At 43.6% G+C, this 23,965-nt stretch overlaps 1 protein-coding gene across 2 annotated transcripts in view; it reads left to right on the top strand.

The window, feature by feature from the left end:
* Positions 1 to 23,965, top strand: part of Pamr1 (peptidase domain containing associated with muscle regeneration 1) — a 96,970-nt gene that overhangs the window by 45,199 nt on the left and 27,806 nt on the right. For both annotated transcript variants that reach the window (XM_004627044.2, XM_004627045.2), the window contains exons 4-6: positions 14,362 to 14,476; positions 16,035 to 16,252; positions 20,403 to 20,510. In XM_004627044.2, coding sequence (XP_004627101.1) covers positions 14,362 to 14,476; positions 16,035 to 16,252; positions 20,403 to 20,510 — 441 coding nt within the window. The remainder of the gene's footprint in view (positions 1 to 14,361; positions 14,477 to 16,034; positions 16,253 to 20,402; positions 20,511 to 23,965) is intronic.

A 23,965-nucleotide genomic window follows, 5' to 3' on the forward strand; every position in this document is an offset into this window, starting at 1 on the left:
ATATTTTAAAAAATAGGATAAAGAATTCTATGCTTCTCATGTTTGCACATAAGTCCAAAAATCTCACCATATACAACCTTGAAGCAGGACAGTCCCACAATATTCCTTTTCCTGTCTCTTGCTTTCCTTCACCACCACCTTCTTCTTGAACATCCATCTACCCAAGAGACATCTTCAAACTAATTTTTTTTTAGATTAAGATGGAAAAGATTTAAATCGATTTGTGAGCTAGTGTGAGCTGGTCAGGGTCAGCGGCAGGAGGGATGAGTGGGAATAGTGAAGTCGAAAGGGAGCAACAAGAAAGAGAGAGTTAAAGGACAAGGAATTTCCTCCCTCTGTCCTAGGCTGGGGCCAGAGGGACAGAAGTGTGTATGGGTAACATATGTCCAGTTGTTATTGTGCACTAGGAGACCTGCCTACCACCTATGTAGAAGGTCTTGTGCCGTCTGAGCAACTGCCCTATGGGATTATTGCCTTATGGGTGATGAACCCGAGGCTCAGAGATGTTAAAGAGTCTGCTGTAGGTCAACACTGAGGGATTAAAACCAGGGAAGCAGATGTCTGTGCAAGCCCTGACCCCTTGCTCCTAAGCATCACGGTACTACGCCACTTCTTACCAGTGAGTTCTCCTCTATTTTCTTCAAAAAAAAAAAAAAAAAATCAGAAGTGAAGTCTTTGCTGAAAGCAGGATGGCATGCAGCTGCGGCTGGACAGCAGCAAAGGTTTGGAAAGGCTGTGTAAGAAACAAGGAAAAGTATCTATCAGGGGCCTAGAGGCAGCCCCTGGGTGGGTGACATAGTCCATTAGGGCAGCTGGGTGTGGGGAACACCAGCTGTTGGGCTGAAATAAGACTTGGCTAAAATGTGGCTGATGTTGAGAAGAACATGAACCCAGAAAGAGCCTGACAGAGGGAAAACAGTGCTGGAGGACTTCGGGAGGTGGAAAATTGGGCTTTGAGTAAGTAGTGGAGGGTGTGGATGGAAGCGGTGAGGTGGCCAGAGAGTAGAGTTCCAAGCTGAAACTTTCACGGGTAGTATGGGCAAAGTTATTATGTGGTATGACTGGAAAATATGGTACATGTTTAAAGGTTTAAAAGATGTAAAAGACACATTGCATCTCCCTGGAAATCCTCCCCCCACTTCAAACACACTTGTCCCCTTGTCCTTGCCACTTTCTGATGCAGTTCTGGAGGTGTCGTTTTGTCTGTCTTCAGTTCTGCCGTTATGCCCACCTCGATGTGCTGAATGAGTTCACATTTGCCTTTCACAGACAGTTTGACTTTGGGGTCCAAAGCTGCAGCATGCTAGATTTGGTGGACGAGGTAGGGGAGGATGTGCTGTGAGGTGTCCAGGAGCCTGCCTTGGTCTTGGAAATTACTCAGGCACAGAATTCACTGTAGTTTTGAATACATGTGCTAAAGAGACAAAGGAGGACTTCTAGAATGGCTTCAGAAAGTGTCAAGAATGATGGCATAGCTTTATGTGAAGAAAGGAGGGGTGTTTTTATTTTGTTTCATTTATTTATTTTTAATGTGTTTAGTACAGGGTCTACAGGGTCTCACTACACAGATTGGACTTGTAGTGATCCTGACTGTTTTAGAGGTCATTAGTGGCACTATGTCTTACTGTAATGCATTTTTTTTTAAAAAAAGTGCATGTAGTTTGATGATACCTTGCACGTGCTGGCCTGGGTTGACCTGCAAGCTGCAGGCCCAGGCAGAGGGGCAGCTCCACACTGCAGACCTACGCAGAGGCAAGGGAGGCGTCCTCTTCTCAGGGCTCATGAGGCTGGGCCAGCACCCTCAGAGTCTCTGCTTACACCCCATTCCCTCCCATGCCCCTGGCTAAAAGAAGTCACTCACACAGCTAAGCTGTGATCCGATGAAAAACACAGGTGTGCTCACTCCATCCTGACGGGCAGGGGTAAAATCATTTCCTAAACTACTCCAGGTCTCTCATGAGTAAATGGGTTTGTTTTAGGGACAAAGGGAGAGGAGAGACAGGATGTTTGCATGCAAGAGATCACTGAATCTGATGGTAGCAAAACAGGTGAGTGGGCACACAGAGAGGAAGCTATGCAGAGTCTAGCTGCCAGGGCTGGCGAGGGCATTCATGAGCAGAATGGAGGTGCTCTCAGGGACAGCAGAAGTAGCTCAAGGCGACAAGTCATCACCCAGAGACAAGCAGAGCTCATGAGTGTGTTCATGTGTCTACTGCTCATTCAAAAACTATTTCATAAATAGGTGGTCCTAGGTGCTGGGCAGCCTGAGAGTAGACAGACAGGATCTCTGCTGTCTTGTAATTTAGAGAGGAGAGGTTTAAGAAAAGCACAATGTGGATTGTGGTCAGTGGCATGAAAGAAGCAAAAAGAATAAAGGGCAGATTCCTCTCTGATTCTGTTTCTGTGTTTTCTCAGTTGTGTCTGTTCAGTTCCACTCTGCCTGCTCTGAAAGCCTCAGCCCACGCAGGGTCTGTTATCCGGATGCAGGGGTGCTGGGGAGCATTTCCCATGGGGCACCGGCCTGGCTACAAGTTACACAGTGAGCTCTCAAGGAGTGAAGGCTCCATCGTCTTAGGGCACAAGACCTGGCCCTAAGAAGACCCCTGTAATTCTCATTGATACCACACTCACGTGAGGATAACTCAAAAAGAAAGAGCAATTTATTGCACTGTGGGAGGAACACCTGCCCAATGCAGGTTCTAGCGCTGCCTTTTGTGTTAGGGATTGCCTCGCCCTCTGGGTGGCCCTTCCAGGCAGGGGCAGTGTTGGTGGCACAAGGTAGTACCAGCATTTACCCAGTAGATGGCGCCCAAGCAATCCTTTCAGATTGTCCTTTACCTGAAAGAGGAGGGCTTCTTGCCCAGTGCCCTCTGAAGAGAGTTTTTGTTCTGTTTTGTTTTCGCTTTTGTTTTTCCTGGAGCACCATACAGAGCTTTACAAAGGAAAAGTCACAGACAAATGCCAGAAAGGATCAGAAAGATTATCTTCCAGTGACGGCATTGAGTGCTTCCGATTGCTCGTTGTCCCTGACAAAGTCTGTGACAGTGCTAGCCTCCAGCGCTCGCATCCGCTGCAGATTCATGCCTACCCCAGGAGACTGCCTAACCAGGGCCCAGGGAGAATTCATTCACATCTTTCTGAAAACGGGTTTAGAAATCTCAAAATAGCCCCACTAGGAGCCCGTAGGGATATTTTATCTTCCTTTCCCCAACTTTTTAATTTAAAAAATTTTCAAAATCTGCAGAGAATTGAAAGAGCTGCACACACTCAAATACATTATCTAGATTCACTCAGTATTGTCATTGTCCAACAGCGGGCTTTCCATCCCTCTTTCTGCACTGCAGAGCCATGCATTTATGTATGTATGTATGTATGTATGTATGTATGTATTTATTTATTTTGTGGCTGGCTCAGCCCACCCTGGGATTGGGGCTGGCATGGCATGTGGTGCTGGGGATACCACCATGGTCCCTGTGTGCTTGCCTAAGCAGTCACTTTAGACCACTGAGCTGTCTCGCCCGCCCCAGATTTACGCATTTTTGCCCTCATGTTTGATCGTGTTAGTGTGAGGTTTGCTTTTGCTAATCAAACTGGATTTGGACGTGGCCAGCGAAGAGTCTTCCTGCTGGTTCCATGCGGTGTTCAGCTAGCACTGGGGTCTTTCTTGTGCCTGTCTTCTCCGCAGCTCAGGCTCACCTTTATTTCCTACGCTCAGGGCTTGAAACCAGCTATTTCTCCACGGAGCTGGGTTCCTTTCGGGGGTACGAGTGTGTAGGGTCTGAGATGGGGCACTGCCTGCTTGAGGGGAGGGTCTCTGAAGTCAAAACCAAGGGCTCTATCATAGCTTCTTCACCTGGGAAGTTGAGTTCTTAAGCGGAACCACTCTGCTGACCTTGGAATGGCATTGGTTTTTAAAAAACTTAGCTCTCGGGGGCCTGGCCCTAGCTCAGTCCTTTAAGTGGCTGCTTCCACAAAGCTGGCAGCCTCAGGTTGCTGGAGTTCGAACCTCACAACTCTCCCGCTGGCCAAAAGTGCCCTGAAGGCATTCGAGGAACAAAAAAACCCAAACAAACCCTTATTCCATTTTTGGGGCTGGTGAGATGGCTCAGTGTTCTAAAGCACCTACTTAGAACAAGCTAAGCTAAACAAAGCACGGGTACCGCGGTTCAATCCCCCAGCACCACATGCCAGCCCGCCCCGCCCCTTGGTGCGCTGAGCTGGCCACACACACACACACACACACACACACACAAATAAACAAATAAATAAATAAAATTTAAAAAAAAAAACCTTAGCTCTCATTCTGAGCTCTTTGTCCACCAAAAGAGAATGGAGTGAGAGAGCACAGAGCCACTGGGATGCAACACTTGTGGCTGGGATCACAGTGATCCTAATCTTTCAGTCCCTGAAGGATATTGAAGATCTAAGGTTAGGGAAGCATCCCAGCTGACAGAGGATTTGTGGGCAGAGATTACGGGCCCTAATACCTTTATCTTCTTAGTTATGTTTTGGGTAGAAGCAGAGGAGTAAAGGAACTGGACAGAAGCCATACCCCAAATGTGTGAGTGTCTAGAGTATCAGGGAAGACCACTTGTCACCCTCCGGAACCTCAGCACCAATGAGTAAGAGAAATTGGGAAAATTTGAGAGCAGAGGGAAGGAAAGAAAGTGGGAGAGGGAAGGGGTGGGGGGGGCAGAGATGGAGAGAGAGGGACAGATAGACGCACACACAGAGAAACACACACACACACACATACACACATAGAAAGAGACAGACAGACAGACAGACAGACAGACAGACAGACAGACAGACAGAGACAGAGCAGAGACACCTGCCGTGAAGTCATCAAAACTGGCTGCTTTTAATCCAGACTTTTGTGTGCTAACATTTCCAGGAAAAGTACAGTGCCCAGTTAGGTCCAATCTGGGGCTGGGATTATGTGGTTATTAACAACTTCAACACGGACCCAGTTGGATCTGGATTTGAATTTCTACTCTTCGGTGACTTCGGGCAGAGTTACTCAATCTTTAAAAATCTTGTTTTCTCATTTATGAAATGGAAATAATAACAGTAACAGTTAATAATGATAATCCTTAAAGGGGTTCTTTTTTTATTTTTGAGAGTTAAATGAATACTATCTGTAAATCTTATAATATGGGCCTGGTAGATAGCCTCTGCTTAATAAGTGGTTAATGCTATTCTTATTACCAAACCTGAGCCATAAAATGAACATTTTGTTGTGTTGTTTGTTTGTTGTCATTGTGTGAATGTGTGTGTTTTCAGTGAAAAAAGAAATTAGCATAGGGCTAAAGAAAGACAGTAGGACAGGAGAATTCTCTGAGGGACAAAGGAACGAGGAGGTAGTCTTCCCAAGACAAGTATGTATGGTAAATAACATTTTATATTTTCTGTCTTAGAAGTTTTTGACTCTGGAAAGCCAGTGTTTGGATTTTTACAGTGAATTCCATATATCCAAGAACTCATTAGCCATATCTGAGTTTCTGGAGGTGTGCAGAATGCACGAAAGTGTTTCCCTCCTGCTCAGACCGTAAGACATCCCTACAAGACTCCACCCCTAGAATCACAGCTTCCTTCTAAACCATCAAATATCTGTCAGCATGCAGCCTAAAGGTCAGTGAAATGAGTTCTCCCTAAGTGGACAAATGATCCAGGACCCTTCCTCCCTGGGGCCAGCTGCTTGAGGTTGGTGACAGGGCAGGGGGATGTGGGCGGCTGCCACAGTGGAAGAGGCAACTAGCCAGGCTGTTGTACTGAAGTCTAGAGGAAACTCAAAGCAAACATAACCCTCTGCCAGATATTCTCCTAATGTGCTGAGCAAGCAATGACTGGTAAACTGTAAAGACTTAGAGTCTCAAACTTTCACAGTCTCACAGTCTCACAGTCTCACAGTGTTCCAGTCTTGTCGTGATGATAGAGTAAGAAGCTGGAGAGAAAAAGTTTCAAAATTAAAAGGTAGGGGCCAGGGAGATCGCTCAGTAGAATAAGTGCTTGCCTGGCAAGCACAAGGGCCTGAGTTCAATCCCCGGTTCTGCCAAAATAAATAAAATAAATAAAATAAATAAATAAATAGTAAATTTGCTTATCAGTCTGGTGTTTGAATTTCGATGTCTTTCTAGTGAGATTGTGCCCTTACTCGTGGTGCAAACCAACAGACTCCTGATTGGATCACCCTGATCAATCCCTCATTTTACCTTCATATAAGAGAAAAAGAAATGGTATGTTTCCTATTGTGAAGAAGCAAGACAATATAATCTCTAGTGAAGAGATAAGTCAAAAGAAATAGTCTATACATGACTAAATATTAGAATTTTCAGTCAAGAACTTTGGAATAACCTTAAGATAGCATATATTAAAAAAAGAGAAAACATGGTGTAATGGCTGCTACTTTGCGTCAACTTGAGAAATTTAGAAACTGAGCTAAGTCACTTAGCAGTTGTATGTCCTAGGATGTAGAGGACATGCCCTAGGGCCGCTGTTCATGATCCAGGATGGTGTAATGGTTTGTTCATGGAATCAGCAGGAAGGCAGCATCCCCACTTTGTAAACATCCTGAACCTGTGCAAGAGGAGGGCACAGAGATGGTGTAGGTGTAAAGAACCCACCCTAGAGTGGGTGGCCTGCATGCAATATAAGGGAAGGAAAGAGGCTTGCTGGTCCTCCCTTTTTCTCTTGTTGCTTTTGCTACCTTGAACTGCTGCCCCTCGCCCAAGCCACCCTGCCTTGGAGCCAGCTGATTATGGACCGAAAGTGCTACAAACTGTGAGCTAAAGAAACCTTTCCTTCTATAATTTTGGGTGCCGAGTATTTTGTCTCAGCAATGAGAGAAAGTATCTAAGGCAGATGATTATATGGCTCAGGGTCATAAGAAATTTTAGACAGGATTTCTAAATAGTAAAAAGAACCAAATTGAAATTCTAGAATAATATCTGAAATAAATACTTAATTGGAATTGATCAAGAGCTTATTCCTCATGAGAGAAAGGATGAGGAAACTAAAGACAGGTTAATAGAAATCAACCAAACTGAAGCACAGACAAGAGACTGAAAGTGGTCACTCCATGGTCTTTCTGCTTCCCTGCTTCATACTATGAGCTGGATTAGTGGAGCTGTTTTCAAGTGCATTTTTTGAGAGCACGTTGACAACCTCAGGGAGGAAATATTTTTTTTAGTAGAGTGGTAAATATTATTTTTGTCAAATAATCATTCCTTCCTAATAGACAAGTCATTATATATATTCACAACAGGACTGTAACTCATATGTCTCATTGCCAGGTGGCTCTGAACCACTGGTGGTACATGCATGACTGTCCCATCAGGTGGACAAACTGGCAGGAAAGTGTTCAAATGGTTTGAGCATGATAGCATATGGCTATCAGCCCAGCCCTCTGGAAGGCTGAGGTAAGGGGATCTTTTGTAAGGAAGGAAACGCTTATTTAGCTCACAGTTTGTAGAGATTTCAGTCCATAATCAGCTGGCTCCAAGGCAGAGTGTCATGGCAGACACTCTGGATTGTTAATATGAGCTCAGCCTGAGCAACTTGGTGAGACCGCATTTAAAAAGAAAACAATTTTCTGGAGCTGGGGATTGTTTAATTCAAAATGGTTTAATTAATATGGGCAATCTATGTTTGGTACATTGTTCAGTTAAGAATTCAGGGGCTGGGGAGATAGCTTGGTGGTCCAAACACCTGCCTGGCAAGCACAAGGACCTGGGTTTGATCCCAGGTACTGCATGCCATGCTGGCCACCGAAACCAGGCATGATGTCATATGCCTCTAATCCCACTGCTGCAGAGGCTGAGACAGGAGGATCACTATGAGTCCAAGCTGCATAGTGAGACCCTGTACTAAATACATTAAAAAAAATCTTCACTGAAGACTGGCTCCACTCATATAAAAGTGTGACCAAAACATATTGTCCATGCATTCATAGAACTGTGCCAGGGAGAGGGCCAAACACTTTCATTCTTATTGTAAAGTACACATTGACCAAGGTTGAAGCCAAATCATGGGGTGAGTGGTGGACTTCTAACTCATGGACCCCTAACTATACCAGTGCAGACCCGAACCCAGGATCAAAGCTACCACTTAGCCTTTGCTATGAATCAGGCATTGTTCTAAGGGTCCTCACTGAATCCTCACTGCCGCCCTCATCAGAGCCATTTCATGGGCAAGAACACTGAGAAACAAGGGAGTGAAGTGACTCTCCTGGTGTCACACAGCTTATCAATGGCAGGGACAAGATGCAAATTAAGAAGCCCTGTCCCAGAACTTCCTTCTGATTCCTCAAGGTTGGAGGTGCTGGAATCCCTGGTTGTTCTCAGGGCTTGGAAGGTCGTGATAGGATAAGCCAAGTCACATGGAAGGTGGAGGCTTTCTTCCTGCTCCTGGCCAGTGCATGGAGCAACTCACATCTTGTTCTCTGTGTCTTGGCTCTGCCAGTGGTGTCTGGGTGACTGGGCCTGGTGGGTTTAGGGTCCTAGTCCATGATGAAATGTGGCTTCATGAGTCTGTAGCAGCATGTTAAAGCCTGGACTGTCTGTCCCCTGTGATTCTTGTGTCTCCAGTCCAGATAAGACTCAAAATTAACCATATCTCTTGCCATGTTTTGAACATTTTAAAGACTTTATGTCCTAAAACCAAGTAGTGCCAAGGACTTTAAATACAATATTCCATTTAATCCTTAAGCAAGCAAATAAGAAAAACATTTTCATTTCCCAATGAAAAATCTTGACTCAGAAAATAAAGTGATACAACTAGAGAACATACTCTAAAGTGAAATAAATCAGACCCACATGTGCAAACATCACATTGTCTCCTTAATGGGAGAACCTGAAAGAGAAAAATAGAATCTGAAGGGTACTGTAGATACTGAGAAAAGGGAATGAACTTAATCAAAAGAAAAGAGTTACTGAGTTGAGAAGAAGGAGTGGGGGAAAGAGATTTATCTATGTATGTAAGCAGGATGGTTTGCACAACTGTACTGTGCATTTCTGCTGCTCTGTGGAAAGGAGCAGTTAATGCTTAATTTGTTTCATCTCCTTTTTTCAATTGTTTGTAGTTCTTCTCTTCTTAATTTCTTATACATTTCTTTCTTTTTTCTGTCTTCTTCCAATTTTACATGCATATATCTGGTAATATGAATAACTGGTTGGGAGTATGCTTAGTAGCTTATTCCTTTCTGCTGGTGGACACCGTGGAGGAAATATCGTCAGTCTCTCTTCTGACTGCCATCATGCCTAATTCAGAGTCTCCCAAGGAGCCTGAACAGCTACGGAAGTTCTTCATCGGAGGGCTGAACTTTGAAACAACTGATGAGAATCTGAGGAGCCATTCTGAGCAATGGGGAACACTCACAGACTGCGTGGTTATGAGAGACCCAAACACCAAGCATTCCAGGGGCTTTGGGATTTGTCACTTATGCCACTGTGGAGGAGGTGGATGCAGCTGGGAATGCAAGGCCACACAAAGTGGATGGAAGAGCTGTGGGACCAAAGAGAACTGTCTCAAGAGAAGATTCACAAAGACCAGGTGCCCACCTAATAGTGAAGAAGATCTTTGTTGGTGGCATTAAAGAAGATACTGAAGAACATCACCTACAAGATTATTTTGAGCAATATGGAAAAATTGAAGTGATTGAAATTATGACCGACTGAGGTGGTGGAAAAAAGAGAGGTTTTGCTTTTGTAACCTTTGATGATCATGATTCTGTGGATAAGATTGTCATTCAAAAATACCACACTGTGAATGGCCACAACTGTGAAGTGAGGAAAGCTCTACTGAAGCAGGAGATGGCTAGCGTTTCATCTAGCCAAAGAGGTCGAAGTGGTTCTGGAAGCTTTGGTGGTGGTAGTAGAGGAGATTTTGGTGGCAATGACAGTTTCGGTCATGGAGGAAACTTCAGTGGTCGAGGTGGCTTTGGTGGCAGCCATGGTGGTGGTGGATATGGTGGCAGCAGAGATGGCTACAATGGATTTGGTAATGATGGAAGCAATTATGGAGGCGGTGGAAGCTATAATGAATTTGGCAATTACAGTAGTCAGTCTTCAAATTTTGGACCCATGAAGGGAGAAAACTTTGGAGGCAGCTCTGGGCCCTGTGGTGGTGGAGGCCAGTATTTTACCAAACCACGGAATCAAGGTGGCTCTGGTGGCTCCAGCAGCAGCAGTAGCTATGGCAGTGGCAGAAGGATTTAAACACATCCAGGGAACAAAGCTTAGCAGGAGAGGAGAGCCGGAGAAGTGGCAGGGAAGCTACAGGTTATAGCGGATTTGTGAACCCAGCCAGGCACAGTGGTGGCGGGGCCCAGCTGCTACAAAAAAGACATGTTTTAGACAATACTCATGCAGCACATGGGCAAAAACTCGAGGACTGTATTTGTGATTAATTGTATAACAGGTTATTTTAGTTTCTGTTTGGTGGAAAATGTAAAGCATTCTAACAAAGGGTTTTAATGTAGACCTTTTTTTGCACCCATGCTGTTGATTGCTAAATGTAATATTCTGATCATGACACTGAATAAATGTCTCTAAAAAAATAACTGGTTGGAAGATAACACTATGTATTACAACAAATACTGTGAAATCTGTATTACTTTGTTAAGTGAAATTCTGTATCACTTGTAAATTTTTCTGTTTTAATTCTAATTTGTACTCTCTTTAAAAAACAAAAAAAATAGAGATAAAAAAGTTAAAGAACAAAGAAAAAGAAAAAGAAAGTGGGCCTCTTCAGGGCTCCGTAGGGAGGCAGTGACTGAGTGACTCTGAGTCCCTGCCTGCCTTCACAGACCAGGCATCTTTGGAAGTGGAAAAGAAAATGCAAATGCCTCTGTCTGCTTGAATGGTTAAGTCCTCCTTTTCTTTCTAAGAGGAAGGATTAAAGTAAAACAAAACGGAACCACTTCTCAGAAGTGTGTTGTGTCTCTCTCCTGCCACCCCCTCCCACCTCTGATGTGGAGATGACAAGATCTCTGTGTGAATGCTGCGGGTGTTTGCTTTGGCTGAGAGTCTTCCAGCTCTCTTATTAGTTTAGAAATTGATGCACGTTTCCTTTTGTCTCTAAAGAAGCCGAATCTCTCCAGCTATCCCTATTTCAACCTATAGCAATGTGCAAGGGAGGAAGATAAGTTCAGGATTTGAGGATGGTCTGGCTTTCCTGAAAGATCCCCCTACACACACACACACACACACACACACACACACACACGGATGCACATGTACGCATGCACGCACGCATGCACATGCACTCTCTCTCACACACTCCTCTTCCTTCCCTCTGCAGCAAGACCTTGTTAGCAAATCCAAGCATGTCTTCCAGGCCCTCTGCTGGCTCTGGCCTTTCAATTCAGGACCACCTGCTTGGTTGGCCAGTGATACTTCCTTGGCAGGAACACTGGGTTGTGTTTACTGCTATGCCCTGGACAGAGAGGTGCAGTTTGTCTGTCTCTGCACCCAAACCGCCAATTCCCCAAGTAGAGTGGGAGGGGAACCGAAGGAGTCCCTTGGTGTGTGTGTGTGTGGGGGGGCTCCTCCTTTTCCTTCCCACCTAACACCCCTTCTGTGAGCACATTTCCAAGAAGTGGCCTCTTTGTCTCTGGTTGGTTGGGAATTTTTTCCTATCATGGGACCACCTCTGGCCTCATATTCAGAGGGAGCCAGAGCAACATGATGAAGTGCTGAGACACAGGATGTGTTCCAGGCCTGCAGGAACAAATGATCCCACACCTTCACATGGCCCGGTACCAGGATGGAGCTGGGGACTCCAAGCCCTCTGTCAGCTGCATGAAACTTCAGAGCTGGCCTGAGTCCCAGTGGACTTGTCAAGCACCAGGAATGAGGATGGGCACCAGCTCCTTTTGCATTTGAGGGGTGAGGGGTCCCAGAGACCTGGCTCTCTGATTCCAGTTTCCACATGGAGGAAGGAACCGGAAACAGGCTGGCAGCATTTGCTGCTGGTTTTAACTTGTAGTTTCCAGCAGGAGGCTTGCTGGGGAGCCAGGACTTCGCACCTTGGAGGCTGGGAAGCTGCCAGTCCCTGAGGAGAGGGGGATGCATAGGAAGACTTCTTTTTCTGTCTCTCACACCCAGCATAGGGCAGATGTGGGCGATGAAGGTGTGAGGTGTGCTTGAAGAAGGAGTGTGCACTTCCAAAGAGGAGGGGTTTCATTTCCTTTTCTAGGAAGGAGAGGAAAAATCCTGCTGCTTCATAATGGAGTGGAAGGGGGCTGGAGAAGGAAGACCCTAAGACTATTTAATGTACGAGCAAGGCCCCAGCAGTAGGCCTAGATAGATCCAAGTTCAAAGGCCTGATGTGCCACCCAATAGCAGCAGCTAACATTTACTGGTTTTCCTGCCATGGGATTTCCAGGCAGAACAGATTGGAGCCTTACAAGCTGTGTGAAGTAGGTATCACTTATCACTTATTGACACCTGACTCAGACTTACTGGGGTTCTGCGAGGTAAAGTATTTTCACTTTGTTGGCAATTTCTTTTGACGTGCAAAAACTTCTCAATAAGAGGAGGTCCCAGTTGTTAATTCTTTCAAGTATTACCCATGTGATTTGATTTTTTTCATGAACTGTTTGCCAACCCCTATGTCTTCAAGAGTTCCTCCTACTTTCTCTTCCAGGAGATTTAGTGTTTCTGTTTTAATGTTTAGATCTTTAACCCACAAATTTGGAAAAAATCGTAACTAATAAGCACTCAGACAAAGGTCTTCTCTCTAGAATTTATAAAGAACTAGAAAGCATCAGGGTCCCAAAATTTAAAGACCCAATCCAGAAATGGGTATCCCAGATGAACACATACTTCTGAGGACAAAATTATAAGAAGTGAATCAATATATGAAGGTATATACCTACCCACATCCAATAGGTAAAGTAAGTTGCATAAGCTAGGGCTGCACAGCTAGGGAAGGTGAAAGTGGGTTTCAAAGAGCAGTCAGACCCAGAAGTTCCCATTCTTAACTTTAAAACTAGTACAGTAGTTTATGGAGTCTTTTGACTCCCTAACCATATGATCTTGGGGCAATTAATTTCTTTTCGGTGTTCTGGGCCCAGGAAATGGGAAGATGAATATTGTTTGCCTAGGTCTTCTGTGGGAATTAAATGAAATAATGTTTGTGAAGTGTTTCATCAGTGCCCGGCTTCAAATGATACCACATTTATAATCAATAGATATTTGTGGAACACCTGCCAAGTTCCATTCTAGGTATACAAGCTAGAAGAGGTCTCAGGGCTACCAAAGGAAATAGAAATTTCAAAATGTTCAAATAATTTCAGCGAGTGATATATATTACAAAGACATGGAAGTGTGAGGATAGTGACTCTTGCAGCTGGGTCATCCAGGAAGGCCCCTTTGAGGCAGTGTTAGTTGAGCTTAATTCCTAAACAAAGGAGAGGTGGAAGATCATGGGTCTTCAGGGTTCAGGGAAAGCAGGTTCAAAGCCTGGCATGAGTGCCAAAGGGAAGGCTGGCTGGGATATGGCAGTGTGAGCAAGTGGACGAGTGGTAGACAAGCTCATGCCCAGGCTTGGGGAGGTCAGGGTAGCCCATGAGGGGAAGCTACAATGTAACTGAAAGACTACTGTACCTAGCAGTTGTCAGATCTCAGGGATGAGGCCTTTGGAGACCATCTGGGGGACTTTTGAAGTGTGAGGGTGGAGGGCTTGGGGCCCTTGCTTTAGATTCAATGAGGAACCTTTCTTCTATTTTTCCAATTTTTGTTTATTTGTATTTGTGGTCTTCATAAGAGTTTGAAGAAGAAGACTTGGGAACAAGAAAAAACTTGAAGACTATCAGCACAGTTCAGCTCACTGGAAGCTAGCCCTCCCTTCCTAGGTCATGTGTTATCAAAGAGGCATCATTCACATAGCTGGTCATAGAATGGATTAGCATTAATATTTTCTGAATGGGTGGGGCAGGGGAAAGCTGGGCTATGGGCCCTTCTTCTTCCTGAGTCTTCTTAAGTGGAGCTGGAAGGTGGAATCTTGCAGAGACAGGATGATAGGATGGCTTGGCCCTTGTGTTTGGACCTGTTTAAGTTTGATTCTCTGCTCTGAAACTTACTGACAAGGTTTTATTTAACTCTGATTCTCTGTTTCCTGAGGTGAAGAAACTGGTATGTTACCACATCCCTTTCCAAGCTGTAAGGTGGAGTAAATTAATTTATGCAAATTATCTATCACATTTCCAGGTGTGTGAGAGATATTAATTTCCTCTTTTTCATATCTCTTGGTTCTGTTTTCAGTAGTACAGGATGAGCTCTGCGACTCTTGGGAGACTGTCTCCCATCTTTTTTGTTTTGACCTGAATCTCCATGTCCCAACCTTTTCTTCTTTTCTCAGGATGTGGCCAGGTTCTTCGAGCCCCAAAGGGTCAGATTTTGTTGGAGAGTTACCCCCTGAATGCTCGCTGTGAATGGACCATTCATGCCAAACCTGGGTTTATCATCCAACTGAGGTGAGGGGATAGGGCTGGAACTCAGGAGTTTGAGCCATCAGGAAACATTAGGGGAGGAGGATAAAGGTGAAGAGGTGCTTTCTTCTTCTCCCTTCCCTCTCCTCCTTTCACTTCCCCTTCTCTCTCCTTTTTTCCCAGTGGTGAGAGTATAAGTGATTGAAATACTTGATTCCCTAGGGGACAAACTCTCCCCAAGAGTTTTCCAGGTGGATGGATTAATGCACCCCAAAGTCACTGCATCCCCATTGGCTTTTTGAATGGCTTTCTGTCCTCTATAAGGGACCACGTGGAGCTCCAAATTGGAAGGACCAAGCCAAACTGGATCCCTTTCCATGCTCCTTATCAAAACCACCCATGAGCTAGTGTCCCCATATCCCAAGGCCTTAGGATGAGCAGTGAAGCTCCTTATTTGCACTTTTCACTAGGAAGCCTGGCTGAGGGGCTGAACAAAAGCCTGCTGAAGGGCTGGGGAGATAGCTCAGTAGAATAAGAGCTTCTCTGGCAAGCGCAAGGTCCTGAGTTCAATCCCCAGTACCACAAAAGAAAAAAAAATTGTCTTTAAAAAAAAGCCCACTGAAAACCTCTGAAGAGCCTCTCTGAGATCCTCCCAAATATAATAGTAGAGGAATGAGAAGTAGTTAACCTTCCTTGGAAAGAACCTGAGAAAGACATGGAAATATGGGATTTTGTTCCATGTATTTCAACCTGAAGCTCTTGTTGAAATGCAACCGTAATGTTGGAAACCTGTGTACACTATCCTGAAGGCTCACTAGTCACTCCTCATGCTCCATTTCTAACACCACATCCAGGACATGCAAAATGAAAATATCTATTATTATTATTATTATTATTATTATTATTATTTTGCCTGTTAAATAACCCCAAGGCCACATACCTCCCTCTATTCCCACCACTACCAGGCTACTCCAGACTGCTACCATTTCTCACTGGGATGCTACCTTGGCTCCTAACTAGCTGCTGTGCCTCCACTTTTGCAGTTCGGCACTATCCTCTCCACTGGGCCTAAATCCAGTGACCATTGTCTTGTGTGACCTCCAGTGGCTTTCTGTTGGCCTTGGACTGTGATTGGCACTCTTCCCCAAGCAGGACCTGCCACTCACTGTTCTCCCTGACATCACATCTGACTTCTCTGCCTTTCACTCAGAGCTCCAGCACCTTGGAGTTTCTTGCAGGGTCTCAAACATGCCAGACTTATTGCTGCCTGAGAGATGAGTTTTCAGAGTCCCCGGTCTAGAACTCTAACTCACCATCTTCACAGGTCAGGCTCCATTGGGTCACTTAAATCTCTGCTCATGTGCCAGGTCCTCAGAGAGGTCTTCTTTCACTGTACTGTGTTGGAAACCTGCCCTCCTCCGCCTCTTTTTGCTCTGACCTGGTTAATTTATACATACTACTTAGCACTCTTTGGAATTACCTTGCTTTTTATGTTTCCGTGCTTATTTATTATCTGTCTTCCTGAAGGCAGGTGCTATGCCATTGTCTATTGTCTCTTAGGACTTCCCACTTATAACTTTTGTCACCTTGCTCCCCCTTGCAGGTTTGTCATGCTGAGTCTGGAGTTTGACTACATGTGCCAGTATGACTACGTGGAGATCCGCAATGGAGACAACAGTGACAGTCCCATTATCAAGCGTCTCTGTGGCAATGAGCGGCCAGCCCCTATCCGGAGCACGGGCTCTGCACTCCATGTCCTCTTCCACTCTGATGGCTCCAAGAACTTTGATGGCTTCCATGCCATTTATGAGGAGATCACAGGTAAAGGCATGGTGACATATAACCAAATGCATGCTGAATGTTTGAAAAAAGTTATTAGCATCAGACATTGCTATTAATCCTTCTCAAAATATCCCTGCTCACTTTTAGAGCACTATTTCCATCATTCCCAACACTTTCTGAAGTGTTTCTGAAGTCCTCTTTCATGGGTGTCTTTATCAGGCATGATAAAAATGTGGTGCCTGCTGCTGCTGCTGCCGCTGCTGCTACATCCAATGGAAAGGGAGGTGGTAAAAACATTGAAGTGTTTCTTCACATACCTGTTCACTGGGTTTGATGCCGTGTGACCTCTGGCTCTTCCTCCAAGATCAAATGACCATGAAAAAGTAAACATGTTTCAATCAGTTCAGGATATTGAGGGTAGCCATAACAGTGCAGCTAAAGACACTAATGAAAGAGCACACCCAGAACCGCTTCAGAAAGTGGCAGTCATGATGGGGTAAATGTGTTCAACGCGATGCAGAATATTTTGAGGGGGGTAATAGCAGTGTGTCTTTTACTGTCATAAATTTTAGAAATTAAAATATTCACCATTTTTTCATCACACCTTATATGGGATTCTTTTTGCACCCTCAAGCTAATCCTACTGCCTACTGGTTCCTGCATATGGCACAGATCTGTAACCAGAGCGCTTTCTGTACTCACCAGCGTGAGCATGGATGGGTCTAGAAATGGTCACAGACCTGAAATTGCAGACCCTGGCAGAGGAGCACACAGTCAAAATCACAGAGAATGATCTCGCTCTGTCTCTCTGTCTCTATCTTAATTTCTTTATTGAGCTTATTGGTACATTTTGAATACACCTGGTGATCACTTTCGTTATAGGGACATTGTACCTGTATGTGATTTATCTCAATTCCTTTATCCTCCTTCAATCCCTCTTTCCCTTGTCATTTACAAAAGCTTTGTTTTCACTTCTCCCTGTTTTTTTTCTTTTCTCCTCCTTCCATTCCCTCTCCCATCTCCCTAGTTCCTCTCTCAATTGAGCATTTTGTCCCTATTTCAAAAATATTTATCTAGTATACATTTTGCTCCTTATACTCTTGCTTTCTTACACCAGAGCAACAATGAGATATTTATGCATGTGAATTCCATTTACTTCACCTAAGATTAGCATCTCAGGGCCCATCCGCTTACCTATAAATGTCTCAAGTTTATCCTGCTTTATGGCTGAGTGGTACTACATTGGTGATTTTTCTCTTGCTGTGCAAAAGCCTTTTTAAAAGATGAGATCCCATTTGTTGATTCTTTGTAATATTTCCCTTGAAGTCTTTTTTTTTCGTGAAGTCTTTGTCTACCCCAATGCCTTCAAGAGTTCTACCTACTCTATCTTCCAGAAGATTTAATGTTTCTGCTTTGATTTTAGATATTTGATCTATTTTATTTTAGTTTAGTGCAAAGTGATAGAAATGAGTCTAACTCTTGTCTTTGAGATATGGAAAGCCAGTTTTTCCAGCACCATTTATTCAGGAGGCTATCTTTCTTCCACTGAGGGTGTTTGGCCCCTTTGTCCAAAATAAGGTGGCTGAGTGTGTTTGTAGTTATTTTTTGAGTCTTCTAATTTGTTCCATTGATCCTCAGGTCCATTTTTTGTGAGTGCCATGCTGTTTTTATCATAGTAGCTTTGTAATATGATTTAGAGTCAGAGTTTGTGATGCTTGTTGACTTGCTTTTGTTTCCCAGAATTGTTTCTGATATTCTAGGTATTATCTGGTTCCAGATATATTTTAAGATTGCTTTCTTTAATTCCAAGAGATACGCTGTCAGTATTTTGATCAGGGTTACATTAAATCTCTATAAAAATTTTGGGAGTGTGGTTATTTTATGACTTGTTCCATAAAAACTTTAAGTGTGCTGCCCTTTCTTCCTATTGAACCTTATTAAAACTCTTGTTTGTAAATAGGCTATCAAGTCCGCCTCTTGTACAGCAACTAACCACTAGGAAGAATGTATGAATGTGTTAATTATTGAAACTGTCCTACCAATTTGGTTTGAAACTGTCTCATTGCTATTTGTTTCTCAATAAAATTATGGAAAAAAAAAACCAACTCTTCGTATTGAGTTCTCTGAAGCAGCCAATATTGGAAAAAAAAAAAAAAAAAAAAGTAAGAGAGAAAATGCCAGCCACCAATCAGAAAAGCTCAGTCAGACACAGAAATAGAAATCATTATCTATTTATACAGAGCAGTTAGCTGGAGCATAAAGAGGCTGGATTATATGTCCAAGGCCACACAGCTATGAGGATAGAGCAGGGGTTTGCACACAAACGTCTTGATTGTAGAACTTATGATGGGTGTTTGGTGGGGGTGCTCTTTTCTACCTCTGTGGGCTTCTGTTTCCTCAATAGAAATAAGGGAATGGCAGCAGATTCTGTTCCTTAAGGGGACTCTGGAAGACAAAACCAATGAAGTGGCCGTGCACTCTAGGAGACAGGAAGCACTCAGTGGTCACCCAGCTTCAAGCACACCCTTAGCCTCCATGTGCCTCCTTAAACTACAATCGCAGCTGTTATTTATTTGTTGAATAACTCTAAGCTTGACTTAAACTCCTGCTCTCTTTGATAATAGCTACAGATAGGATATGACCAAAATGAACAAATTGATCAGTTCTAAGGAATCATCCCAGCGCTCATTGTTCTGAAACTCGATTGCATTGCATGTTACAAAGTGAACTCAGTTTGAAGGCCATTTATTTCAAGTACTGAATACTTAGAATAAAACAAATTTGCAATGGCATTCACATCATCTAGGCTTCCTCAGGAGGAAGGTCTGATGTGAAAGTCTCAGGAAAGGAGGTGGAAGGTTGTGGAATCAGTGTCTCTCAAGTCCCATGCTTTCAGAGAAACCAGCTATGCCTGTTGCCCGTGCCAACCCTCAGTGGTTGCTGCAAGTAGTCCGGGTGCCTGTGTCCTTTCCATTCTGTACCTATGGCACTGTGCAAGGCCTGGGAGTCCTAGCTGCTCTGTGCTATGGTGTGGCCAGCATGTGGCTAGACCTTCATCTCATGATGTTCCTGTGCAGGCAGAGGATAATCAGAGTTTCCTGCCAGGTATGTCTTAGGGCTGTTGGCCAATCAATGCTGGGTGTGAGGGAAGCTACCTGGGGGCAGTGGCAGTTCATCAACCTGTGACCTTGTGACTAAGGGAGGATCTTTCCCTGAAATGAGCTCCTTTACTGCTCTACGAAAACTCTGGGAAATGGCACACTTCTGCCCTGGCACATAGTAGGAAATGTCATTCCTCAAACTCCTCTATGTCTGCTTGTATAGAAGTCATTCTCTCTGGATAAGGTCATGTTGGCCAAGCCTAACTCATGCTTTGTGATAAGTATCACATTCTCTCCCTTCTACTCAATGTTTTCTTTTGTTCCAATGAGCTGTGACTTTGCCTTTTGTTGACTACTCTGTAACACTATTTCCTAGTACACTAATTGCACCATAATTCAAATTATAGTTATTGTATACTTTTATATCCACAGTTTTGATCTAGCAAATAGAATGTCCTAAACATCTTTGTATCTCTGCACTGCTTTCCACAGAGCAATCACTCAATAATTTGTTGAAGTGAGCCAAGTGATATATTTCTACACTGAGCTAAATATATGTTGGAATAGTGAATGCTTGTGTTGTTCACTTGGTCTTAACCATCCAGCAGAAAAGTGTAGATATATCAATATGGCAAGGGACCAGTGCTTACAGAATATATGCTTAGAAATTCTTGAGTACATCTTCAATATGCTCCTAAAGATACGTGCCTGTGGCTTTCTCTTTGTACCTGTACCAGAGCCTTCTGGAAAAAATGAACTATAAAGTTACCCAAGGGTTTTTCTGGAGTCCCTGTGGGAATAAGTGTGTTTTTTGCTCATTAGCTTAATTTTCTCCCTTGTTTGTGTTTGTCTTATGCTCCTCAGTCTAGAGGTACCTTGAGCATACATCTGGGGTGTCAGTTAGTGCCAGAAGCACCCAATATTTAACAAGTATCAGTTTTATGCATGGTCCAATAGTAGGAACATGAACTCAGCATGAAGAATAAAAACATTGTAAGAAGTCAAATGAAAGCTTTGGGTTAAGACTGTGGCCTTGGAGGCGTGGACTCAAGGTGCCTTGACACTAAGGAATGTCTTTTCCTTCCCAGCCTGTTCATCGTCCCCTTGTTTGCATGATGGCACTTGCCTCCTGGATGCAAGTGGATCTTATAAATGTGCCTGCCTGGCAGGCTTTACTGGTCAGCGCTGTGAAAATTGTAAGTATGCCTCATGAGTGGAAGTAAAGGTGTCATATGGTGTGACATAGAGAGGGATTTGGGAGCTCATAGGCCTGGTTTTCCTTGGTGTCTAGGATGGTCCATCCAACATGGCACTGGTATGGATCACACACTCATCAAGCTAAGAAGGGTGGGACTGTAAGTCTAGAACTCCCTGTGTTTACTATTGCATTTCCAGCCTTCCTTCACTGCAAATATCCTTCACAAAAGATACAGTGATCTCAGGTAGTATTTAAAGTTCAAAAATACTGAGACAAAAGTCAGTAGTAGAAAGCCAGCATTGCCATATTTCCTGTTTGTAAGAGTCTGAGCTTCCTGTCCACCTTAAGATCTGGAGTTTAGAGTTACCCTCCTGCACACACTCCCGGACTCCAATGTGGTGTCGTACAAATTGAATTAAGCATGGTAAATATGCGTGGTGGCCATGGATCTCAAGGACCATCTCAATCTATGCATTGTACCTTGGTGTAATTATTAACAGAACCCTCTTTTATGCTCAAAGCATTCTGAATTGGCTAAAAAAACCATGATCATCTTATATGCAGGAAATGATGTTAGGTAAGTCATAGGCAAACCAGCTAATACTCACGAGGGGACCACTGTATGTCAGTGTCTGTGGCAACTCAGAGATAGGATTCTTTGTCTTTCTGTGAAGGAATTTATCCTGAGTTGGCAAGATAAGCTCCATATTTCTTCAGTAGTTCTAGAGCAGGGCTGCAAAGAAATGAGGCTGTGGGAGGTGGGATAGAAGAGAAAAGTCATAACAGAAAGAAATCCTTCCAACAGTGGCTTGCCACAACTGTCTCTAGGATAGTTCTTTTTCTTTTTCTTTCTTTTGTATTTAGGACAGGGTCTACAGGGTCTTGTTATATAGATTGAACTCAGTAATTCTCCTATTTTCAGCCACCCAAGTGCTAGGATTACGGGCGCACACCAGCATGCCCAGTTTCAATCGCTGTCTCAGCACGCCCCAGGGGTGAAACTGGCACTGCATGCTTGGGATTGAATCCCTGCCACTGTGTTCTGCCTAAGCAGATGCTTTAGTCTGCTGAGCTATCTAGTTGGCCCAAGAGTTCTCATTCTTCAAACATTTCATTCCCTCCTCATAGCCTGCTACTTAAGCCACTCTCCTCTTACCTTTCTTTTCCTCCCTTCCCATTCTTTCCTCTCTCTCTTCACCCCTTCTTCAACCACCCCTCTCCAACTCTTCTTTCCCTCACCCTATTTCTCCTATTCTTTTTTGATGTGATTGAACCCAGGGCCACACACATGCTAAGTTCATGCTTTACCACTACGCTACACCCCAACTCTTGAGCCATATCGTGATTGTCCCCTTGCATCATCTAAGTTTTCTACTATTTGACTAAAGTAGTCAAAACATGGAAAAAGTCATAGCCTCTTAGTAAATTGTGGGTCATTTAATCAGCAAAATGAAGGGAACTCAACACAAGCAATCAATCTACTCCCAAATGGACAGAAGTTTCTAATTGTTGTTCTTAGAAAAGCGAGACACAGGACTCTGATACTAGATTTGAGCTTTGGCCAGAAAAGAGAGAAACTTGAACCTGTAAGGTCTAAACTCATCTGATAGGGCAGGTCTTCTGACCCTTAGAACCATCACATTGACCTCTGTGTATGGCAGCACCATGACCATCCAGTTCCACCATGTGGTACCATGCAGAACACCACTGGCAAAGAGGAATATGTCAAGAAATAATTTATCAGGGCTGGCCAGATAGCTCAGTGGACTAAAGCACCTGCTTAGGCAGACACAGCATCTGGAGTCCAATTCCCAGTATGCCATTCCAGCTCTGCCTGTAATCCCAGTGTTTCGAAGGCTGAAAACAGGAGGATCATTATGAGTCCAATCTGCGTAGTGAGACCCTGTAGACCTTGTACTAAATACATAAAATAATAATAATAATAATAATAATAATAAAAATTTGGAGAACAACAGAGTAAGACAAATAATATCCTAGGGAGAGTTCCTCAGGGCAGATTCTTTGGATTGGGGAGGGAGGGGACCAAAACAAGGAATGCTTGACTCATTGATGAAGTGACTATAAGTATCAGGGCTTTGCTAAACCAAGTTAAAACTAGAAAAAATTAGCATACAAGCCAAAGTATCTTTAAGAAGTTGTTTCAAGTCATTGTGTGAAAAATGAGTGTCTCAGCATTGTTATTCCGGAAAGAAAAAACAAACATCATGAATAAAGAAAGCATTTTGCTGTGATTTGTAACTTGACTCGCAGATGGTCTCAAATCACTTTCAAACACCAGCATAGCAAAGAGGAATCTCCCTTGCCAGTTTTTAAGCAGTAGTTCAGAACCCATAATTTCTCAGTATCTCATCATTACGGCTGGGTGAAGATACTAGCAGTGGATATCTGATATGTTTTGTGTTAACATCAACATGAGGGATTAAATGTTTATTATTCTGTATAAGATCCTGGTTTGCTTTTCCCTGTGAGGAAATTTGATATAAGTTCTAAGTCACTCACTGGAGGAGCATCACACCAATTAGCCGCGACAGTTTACCTTTTCATTTCTGAAAAGATCTTAGCTTTTTTCCCCAGAGTAATCTGTCTGCTAGCAGAACAAAAAGAGGGGGAAAAATATGAACTCTGTTTTCCTCATAGGATATTGGTGAACTGGGCAAATGTCCTTAGAAGGAATTCCTTCAAAATTAGGAAGAAACTCAAGGATCCTGAGATTCTCCAAACTCTGAAATGCCCAAATTGTATAGAGCACTTAATTAAAAAAAATAGCTTTAAGGGCACTCAATCTAGTATTAATCAGAGCTCTATTTTTTACTTATGCAGTGTTATGTGTGATAAGAGAGTTCTTCTAGATACAGCTTTAGCAGTCTGTTCCAAGTTTTGTGGGAAGGTAGGTGCTCCTTTTTGCAGATAAAAGGGGCGAGGTAAAGGATGAAAGGCTAGCCCCATGAAATTTCAAAAACAAAGGTCAGAATGGCACATTTCCCATGGGGTTCGCAATGCCGCGGACACAGTTCTTGCCCAAGATTCGGTGAGATGCCAGGTGAGCGACTGGTGAATTCTGGTTACCCTTGTACCCTACCAGTGAGTCCTCTGCATGGCCTTTCCTGCCTAGGAAAGGCCGTTCCCCTTCCTGTTGCAAAGATAGTCACTGATACAAGCTGTCCTCTTTCTTCTCCTTGTGCATGCACATACACTTAAGTGAGAGTGCAGCAGAAATAGATTTTTTACTTAGTTTCCAAAGAACTATATACTTGTAAAAAAAAAATCGAATGAGAGTATAGGTGTATATAAAATGCAGAATACTGTTTTTTCTGATCTGCTCTGTTTCCCAGGGGAACCACTGTTAGACTCTTGAGGTAGGTCCTTTTGGATTCATCCTCTCTCTCTCTCTCTCTCTCTCTCTCTCTCTCTCTCTCTCTCTCTCTCTCTCTT

The sequence above is a fragment of the Octodon degus genome, unplaced genomic scaffold (assembly GCF_000260255.1).
Source record: "Octodon degus isolate 3935 unplaced genomic scaffold, OctDeg1.0 scaffold00018, whole genome shotgun sequence".
Classification (NCBI taxonomy): domain Eukaryota; kingdom Metazoa; phylum Chordata; class Mammalia; order Rodentia; family Octodontidae; genus Octodon; species Octodon degus.